The sequence below is a fragment of the Sander lucioperca genome, chromosome 16, assembly GCF_008315115.2.
Source record: "Sander lucioperca isolate FBNREF2018 chromosome 16, SLUC_FBN_1.2, whole genome shotgun sequence".
NCBI classification, from domain to species: Eukaryota; Metazoa; Chordata; class Actinopteri; order Perciformes; family Percidae; genus Sander; species Sander lucioperca.
The window spans coordinates 23,626,051-23,635,156 of record NC_050188.1 but is presented as its reverse complement, the minus strand read 5'-3'; the positions used below and the strand labels follow the sequence as shown (position 1 = coordinate 23,635,156).

General features: G+C 40.3%; 1 protein-coding gene across 1 annotated transcript; it reads right to left on the bottom strand.

The window, feature by feature from the left end:
- Positions 1–489: 489 nt before the first annotated feature.
- LOC118493495 (gastrula zinc finger protein XlCGF17.1-like) lies at positions 490–4,708 on the bottom strand. The gene is made up of 4 exons (XM_035993456.1): positions 4,261–4,708; positions 3,663–3,900; positions 1,283–1,462; positions 490–557 (listed from the first exon to the last, which is right to left on the bottom strand). Exons 1-4 carry the CDS (start codon positions 4,678–4,680, stop codon positions 490–492), a joined length of 906 nt encoding a protein of 301 aa, XP_035849349.1. The 5' UTR covers positions 4,681–4,708.
- Between the last annotated feature and the right edge of the window lie 4,398 nt (positions 4,709–9,106).

Below are 9,106 nucleotides of genomic sequence, written 5' to 3'. Positions count from 1 at the left end.
TATACATACACATATATATATATATATATATATATATATATATATATATATATATATATACATACATACATACATACATACATACATACATACATACATACATACATATATATATATATATATATATATATATATATATATATATATATATATATGGGAACACATGTACATGTATATACAATACAGAAACTCATAGAAATATGGAGCTATTGTTCTCAACTCCAGTTCATTATCCTCAGATTTGTCAATTGTAACCTGCTAGAAGATTTTGGTTCAGCATTTTCAGCAGGTAATACAATTTGATTGTTATTAATTTATGATCATGTGCACAGCAATCACAAAGAACCCGTCATTGGAGGTTAAGAAACAGAAGCATTCCTTCCATGTATTCACTGTTATTCAGGGCTGGTGTAATCCTATCAATGAGTTTCAAAAAAGCCACAATAAATCAAATCCAAATTCCAATCAGCCCTGTTATCAGTCTCAGGATCAGACTCTCTGGTTGTGAAACTGGATGTGGATGTGAGTTCCTGGCTGGTTCTGGTCCTCTTCATCACCTTCACAGGGACAGGAGTGAATGAGAACTTGGTGATATCAGCCTCCTCCAGCCCTTGAAACTGCTCTCCTTCCTGACTGCTCAACAGGTCCTCGTTAATGTGTGTGTGTGTGTGTGTGTGTGTGTGTGTGTGTGTGTGTGTGTGTGTGTGTGTGTGTGTGTGGACTATGGCTCCTGCTGGTCCACACTGGAGCTCCCACACTCAGAGCAGCTGAATGTTTTCTTACATCTTGAATCATGTTTCAGAGAGTTAAAATATTTCTTAAAGGCTGAGCTGAGGTTTTTCCCGTGTATGAATTAACATGTGTTTTTTAAGAGTTGGCTTGAGGCCAAATCTTTTATCACAAACAGAGCAGCTGAAAGGTTTCTCTCCTGTGTGAGTTTTCATGTGTGTCTTCAGATTATACTCGTTGCCAAATCTTTTATCACAAACTGAGCAGCTGAAAGGTTTTTCTCCTGTGTGAGTTATCATGTGTCTCTTCAGATGTTCCTTCTGGCCAAATTGTTTATCACACTCAGAGCATCTGAAAGGTTTCTCTCCTGTGTGGCTTCTCATGTGTGACTTTAAATATACGCTCTGTGTAAATGCTATGTTACAAACTGAGCAGCTAAAAGGTTTTTCTCCTGTGTGGACCGCCATGTGTGACTTTAAAGCTCCACTGTGTGAAAAAGATTTCTTACAGACTGAGCAGCTGAAAGGTTTTTCTCCTGTATGAGTTCTCATGTGTGTCTTCAGGTATTCACCAACAGTGAAAGCTTTACCACACTCAGAACAGCTGAAAGGTTTCTCTCCTGTGTGGATTCTCATGTGTTTCTGTAAACTTCCATTCTCTGAAAAAGATTTTTTACAGACTGAGCAGCTGAAAGGCTTTTCTCCTGTGTGAGTTATCATGTGTCTCTTCAGATGTGACTTGTTGCCAAATCTTTTATCACAATGTGAGCAGCTGAAACGTTTCTCTCCTGTATGAGTTAACATGTGTTTTTTAAGAACTGACTTGAGGCCAAATCCTTTTTCACAAACTGAGCAGCTGAAAGGTTTCTCCCCTGTGTGACTTCTCATGTGTGTCTTCAGATTTCCCCTTAAACCAAATATTTTCCCACACACAGAGCAGCTGAATGGTTTCTTATGTCTCAAATCATGTTTCAGAGAGTTTAAAGCTGACTGAGGTTCTTTGGTCTCCTTCCAATCAGCACTGTCACCAGTCTCAGGTTCAGAAGAGTCTCCAGTCTGGTCTTCAGTCTCTGGTTGTAAAAGTGGACGTGGATGTGAGTTCCTGGCTGGTTCTGGTCCTCCACAGTCCTGTCCATCATCTTCTATTTTCATGTGTTGAGTTTGTCTCTGATGAAGCTGTGAGGACTGAGCTTCCTCTTCATCATCTTCACTCTTCACAGGGACAGGAGTGAATGGGAACTTGGTGATATCAGCCTCCTCCAGCCCTTGAAGCTGCTCTCCCTCCTGACTGCTCCACAGTTCCTCCTGTTCCTCTTTAATGTTTGGGGGGGGCTCTGGCTCCTGCTGGTCCACACTGGAGCTACACTCCTGCTGCTCAGGGGGAACCTCTTCTTTAACCACCAACTGCTGCTCAACATCTGCAGGAAACAAAATCAAATACAGGTAACTGTTAAGACAATACTTTTAGCTAACTGTTTCAACATTTAGTCAGTAGTTTTAGCTAACTAGGGAGTAATCCCGATAGCTGTATTAGCACTGTTGACCGTGTTAGCATGTTTAGCCACGTTAGCTAGCCGCTGCTCCCAGGCTCTATCATCTCCCCGGTTGCACGTGTACCCACTCATATCTTCATGGATGTATTACCTATAATCTCATCTTAGACTAAACTGCTATTATTGTGGACTGGAGCATGTGAAGGCATCACGCAGGTTAGAGCTGCCAATCTACCGTCGACACCTTCTTGTAGTTTTAGCTAACTGTTAAAACTGTTTAGACAGCACTTTTAGCTAACTATTTCAAATGGGTCAGTACTTTTAGATACTATTTCAACTGTTTAGTCAGTAGTTTTAGCTGCTATTTCCACTGTTTAATCAGTACATTTAGCTAAATACTTAAATGTTTAGACAATACTTTAAGCTAAATACCTCAACTGTTTAGAAAGTACTTAACGATAACGATTTTAACTGTTTAGACAGTACTTCTTGCTAACTGTGCCAACTGTTTAGACGGTACTTTTAGCAGCTAAAAGTGAGTTACTGGCTGGTTCTGGTCCTCCACAGTCCTCTCCATCAGCTTCTGTTTCCATGTGTTGAGTTTGTCTTTGATGAAGCTGTGAGGACTGAGCTTCCTCTTCATCATCTTCACTCTTCACAGGGACAGGAGTGAATGGGAACTTGGTGATATCAGCCTCCTCCAGCCCTTGAAGCTGCTCTCCCTCCTGACTGCTCCACAGTTCCTCCTGTTCCTCTTTAATGTGTGGGGGGGGCTCTGGCTCCTGCTGGTCCACACTGGAGCTACACTCCTGCTGCTCAGGGGGAACCTCTTCTTTAACCACCAACAGCTGCTCAACATCTGCAGGAAACAAAATCAATTACAACAGTTTAGACAGTGCTTTTAGCTAACTATTTCACCTGTTTAGACAGTGCTTTTAGCTAACTATTTTACCTGTTTAGACAGTACTTTTAGCTAACTATTTCAACTGTTTAGTCAGTACTTTTAGCTGTTTCAATTGTTTGGTCAGTAATTTTAGCTGTTTCAACTGTTTAGTCAGTACTTTTAGATATCTATATCAAATGTTTAGACAGCACTATTAGCAGCTGAATGTTTTCTTACATCTTGAATCATGTTTCAGAGAGTTTAAAGCTGACTGAGGTTCTCTGGTCTCCTTACAATCAGCACTGTCATCAGTCTCAGGTTCAGAAGAGTCTCCAGTCTGGTCTTCAGTCTCTGGTTGTAAAAGTGGATGTGGATGTGAGTTCCTGGCTGGTTCTGGTCCTCCACAGTCCTCTATATCAGCTTCTGTGTGTATATGTTTTTCTCCTGTGTGGATTCTCATGTGTTTCTGTAAATCTCCACTCTGTGTATAAGATTTATTACAAACAGAGCAGCTAAAAGGCTTCTCTCCTGTGTGGATTCTTAGGTGTATTTGTAAATGTCCATTCTGTGTAAAAGATTTCTTACAAACAGAGCAGCTAAAAGGCTTCTGTCCTGTGTGAGTTATCATGTGTTTCTTCAGGGTTCCACTTTCAGTGAAAGTTTTACCACACTCAGAGCAGCTAAAAGGCTTCTCTCCTGTGTGGATTCTCATGTGTTTTTGTAAATTTCCACTCTGTGTAAAATCCTTCTTACAAACTGAGCAGCTAAACGGTTTCTCTCCTGTGTGAGTTCTCATGTGTGTCTTCAGAGTTGCCTTGAAGCTAAATCTTTTCCCACACTCAGAGCAGCTGAATGTTTTCTTACGACTTGAATCATGTTTCAGAGAGTTTAAAGCTGACTGAGGTTCTCTGGTCTCCTTCCAATCAGCACTGTCATCATTCTCAGGATCAGAAGAGTCTCCAGTCTGGTCTTCAGTCTCTGGTTGTAAAAGTGGATGTGAGTTCCTGGCTGGTTCTGGTCCTCCACAGTCCTGTACATCAGCTTCTATGTTTACATCACCAACACATTTATGTTTTTTGAGATCAGAACTCCAGCCAAATCTTTTGTCACAAACACTGCAGCTGAATCTTTTCTCTCCTCTGTGAACTACGGCCATGTGTGACCGTAAACTTCCACTCTGTGTAAAAGATTTCTTACAGACTGAGCAGCTGAAAGGTTTATCTCTTGTGTGGACTCTCATGTGTTTATATAAATCTCCTCTCCATTTAAAAGATTTTTTACAGACTGAGCAGCTAAAAGGTTTCTCTCCTGTGTGAGTTCTCATGTGTGACTGTAAACTTCCTCTCTGTGTAAAAGTTTTTTTACAGACTGAGCAGTTAAAAGGTTTCTCTCCTGTGTGGATTCTGACATGTTTCTTCAGGTTTCCTTTTTTAGTAAAAGCTTTACCACACTCAGAGCAGCTAAAAGTTTTTTCTCCTGTGTGAGTTATCATGTGATCTTCCAGATTTGACTTGCTGCCAAATTTCCTCTGACACTCAGAGCAGCTGAAAGGTTTTTCTCCTGTGTGGACTGCCATGTGTTTCTGTAAATATCCACTCAGTGTAAAAGATTTATTACAAACTGAGCAGCTAAAAGGCTTATCTCCTGTATGGATTCTAATGTGTTTTTTAAGAGTTGACTTGTGGCCAAATCTTTTCTTACAAACTGAGCAGCTAAAAGGTTTCTCTCCTGTGTGAGTTATCATGTGATCTTCCAAATTTGACTTGCGGACAAATTTCCTTTGACACTCAGAGCAGCTGAAAGGCTTCTCTCCTGTGTGAGTTATCATGTGTCTCTTCAGTTGTCGACTTGCAGTGAAAGCTTTACCACACTCAGAGCAGCTAAAAGGTTTTTCTCCTGTGTGAGATATCATGTGTAGCTTCAGATTTGACTTGCGATCAAATCTCCTCCCACACTCAGAGCAGTTGAATGATTTCTTACATCTTGAATCATGTTTCAGAGAGTTTAAAGCTGACTGAGGTTCTCTGGTCTCCTTCCAATCAGCACTGTCATCAGTCTCAGGATCAGAAGAGTCTCCAGTCTGGTCTTCAGTCTCTGGTTGTAAAAGTGGATGAGAGTTCCTGGCTGGTTCTGGTCCTCCACAGTCCTCTACATCAGCTTCTGTTTCCATGTGTTGAGTTTGTCTCTGATGAAGCTGTGAGGACTGAGCTTCCTCTTCATCATCTTCACTCTTCACAGGGACAGGAGTGAATGGGAACTTGGTGATATCAGCCTCCTCCAGCCCTTGAAGCTGCTCTCCCTCCTGACTGCTCCACAGTTCCTCCTGTTCCTCTTTAATGTATGGGGGGGGCTCTGGCTCCTGCTGGTCCACACTGGAGCTACACTCCTGCTGCTCAGGGGGAACCTCTTCTTTAACCACCAACAGCTGCTCAACATCTGCAGGAAACAAAATCAAATACAGGTAACTGTTTAGACAATACTTTTAGCTAACTATTTCAATTGTTTAGATAGTACTTTTAACTATTTCAACTAATTAGTCAGTACTTTTAGATAACTATTTAAACTGTTTAGTCAGTACCCTTAGCTATTATTTAAACAGTTTAGACAGTACTTTTAGCAAACTATTTCAACTGTTTGGTCAATACTTGTAGCAAACTATTTCACCTGTTTAGACAGTACTTTTAGCTATGTCCACTGTTTAGATATTACTTTTAGCTAACTATTTCAACTGTTTTGTCAATACTTATAGTTAACTATTTCAACCATTTAGACATTACTTTTAGCTAACTATTTTAACCATTTAGACAGTACTTTCAGCTAACTATTTCAACTGTTTAGTCAGTACTTTGAGCTAATTGTGGGTGGTGATGGTGGAGTGGATATGACACATGCAGTGGATATGACACTAGCCTTTGGTGTGGGAGACCTGGGTTTGATTCCCACTGTGATACATCAACCAATGTGTCCCTGAGCAAGACACTTAATCCCTAGTTGCTCCAGAGACGTGTGCGACCTCTGACTTATATAGCAATTGTAAGTCGCTTTGGATAAAACCATCAGCTAAATTACATGTAATGTAATAACTTTTTCAACTATTTAGTCATTTCTTTGAGCTATTTCAACTAATTAGTCAGTACTTTTAGATAACTATTTAAACTGTTTAGTCAGTACTTTTAGCTATTATTTCAACTGTTTAGTCAATATTTGTAGCAAACTATTTCAGCTGTTTGGACAGTACTTTTAGCTATGTCCACTGTTTAGATATTACTTTTAGCTAACTATTTCAACTGTTTTGTCAATACTTATAGTTAACTATTTCAACCATTTAGACATTACTTTTAGCTAACTATTTCAACCATTTAGTCCGTACATTCAGCTAACTATTTCAACCATTTAGACATTACTTTTAGCTTACTTCTTCAACTGTTTAGTCAGTACTTCTAGCTAACTATTTCAACCATTTAGACAGTACTTTCAGCTAACTATTTCAACCATTTAGACAGTACTTTCAGCTAACTATTTCAACCGTTTAGTCAATACTTGTAACTATTTCAACTGTTCAGTCAGTACTTTTAGCTAACTATTTTAACCATTTAGACATTACTTTTAGCTAACTATTTTAACCATTTAGTCAGTACTTTTAGCTAACTATTTCAACCATTTAGACATTACTTTTAGCTCACTTTTTCAACTGTTTAGTCAGTAATTCTAGCTAAATATTTCAACCATTTAGACAGTACTTTCAGCTAACTATTTCAACCATTTAGTCAATACTCGTAACTATTTCAACTGTTCAGTCAGTACTTTTAGCTAACCATTTCAAGTAATTAGTCAGTACTTTTAGCTAAATATTTTAACTGTTTAGTCAATACTTTTAGCTACTATTTCAACTGTTTAGACCAGTGGTCCTCAACCTTTTTGGGACGAGCGCCCCCGTATCCATTATCCAGGTCCCTTACTTACTGGCTGGTTCTGGTCCTCCACAGTCCTCTCCATCAGCTTCTGTTTCCATGTGTTGAGTTTGTCTTTGATGAAGCTGTGAGGACTGAGCTTCCTCTTCATCATCTTCACTCTTCACAGGGACAGGAGTGAATGGGAACTTGGTGATATCAGCCTGCTCCAGCCCTTGAAGCTGCTCTCCCTCCTGACTGCTCCACGGTTCCTCCTGTTCCTCTTTAATGTGTGGGGGGGGCTCTGGCTCCTGCTGGTCCACACTGGAGCTACACTCCTGCTGCTCAGGGGGAACCTCTTCTTTAACCACCAACAGCTGCTGCACATCTGCAGGAAACAAAATCAAATACAGACAACTGTTTAGTCAATACTTGTAGCTAATTATTTCAACCATTTAGACATTACTTTTAGCCAACTATTTAGCCAGTACTTTTAGCTAACTAGGGAGTAATCCCGCTAGCAGAGTTTCCGCTAGAAAAAAAATGGCGCCGGTCATGTGAGCTGTAAGGTTTTCATTTTATCGGTCAAAATGGGAAAAATTCAGGTCAAATATTTTCCACGTTTGTAGCGGTTAAATACAATTGATAGGCCTATAATAACAAATATCATCATCAAGGGATGTAGATTTATAGTAATTGTATTGAAATGTAGGCTACTTGCTACAGGCAGACAGGGCAAAAGAATTAAATCAATGCACATAACATTGTGTCCATCTGAATTAAAATAGGCCTATTTTATATTTACAAGGCAGAGGAAAGAAAACGATACAAACTACAGTATAAACAAACTGGCTCATAAAATTATGAAGTGCTGACTAGAATTGCAATAATTGTAAACAAGTGTCTTTCTGCAACTCGCGATGGGTATAATAAGCCTTTGCTTGACGCCACTAGGGCACATGACTGGCATTTTTTCTAGCGGAAACTGTGCTAGCGGGATTACTCCCTAATTAGCTAAAAGTTTGACGCCGCTGCTCTGTTTAGATGCGGTTCTGCCTCTCTCTGCTGGCACACTGGAGACGGGTTTTATGCATTCTACCTTGGCCAGTTTGACCCACTCTGGATAGATTTCACCATAATCCCAATAAGCACCTTGCAGGCTGTTGAGAAAGTCAAGCCGGGCACCTGGGTAGCTCACCTGGTAGAGCAGGCACCCATATATTGAGTTTTACACCTTCATAGCCCCGCTGTGAGCTAGCTGGAGCTCTCTCAGGAGACACGCAGACAAGGTCTTTATTTCCCCGATCGTTTGTTTAAAGTGGCCATATTATGCTCATTTTCAGGTTCATAATTGTATTTTGAGGTTGTACCAGAATAGGTTTACATGGTTTTATTTAAAAAAAACACCATATTTTTGTTCTACCGCACATTGCTGCAGCTCCTCTTTTCACACGCTGTCAGGTTTCTGTTTTAGCTACAGAGTGAGACCTCTTAACTGCTGTAACATCTTTGTTGTCAGTCGCACATGCTCAGTAGCTAGGTAAGATCACATGAGCTAGCTCCAACTTCGGCCTGTACAAGGCAGGATTAGCCGGGAGACTTCTTTTAAACGAGGGCGCACTTCCAACTTTGCATGGAATACCTGCAGAACAGGGACATGGAAGTAGTTCTATACAATTTATTTTGTAGATTAGGGTGAATTTGTGTGTGTAGTAGCAGTGTTTTGCCATTGAGAACGAGCTAGTATGCTAGCGCTAGCATGCTAAAGGTTAGCCCCCTAGCCCCCTCGTCTCGGCTAGTGACGTAGAAAGCCGTGCAGATTTTGACCAGCTCACCCAGAGACTGAAGGCAGGACACATTCAGAAACCGGATCTCACTCTAAACACCATGGATGGTTTTTTTTCAAATTTTGTATGAAGCACCAGAGACACAACATAACTCCCCAAATCACAGAAAAAGAGATTTTTTTCATAATATGGGCACTTTAAATAACACAACACACATAACCATCATACACACACACACACACACACACACACACAAGGGACAGCAGCGTCTGACAGGGCAGAGAGATACCCGTCTCTCTTCGACAGCCTTGTAAATAAATTATAA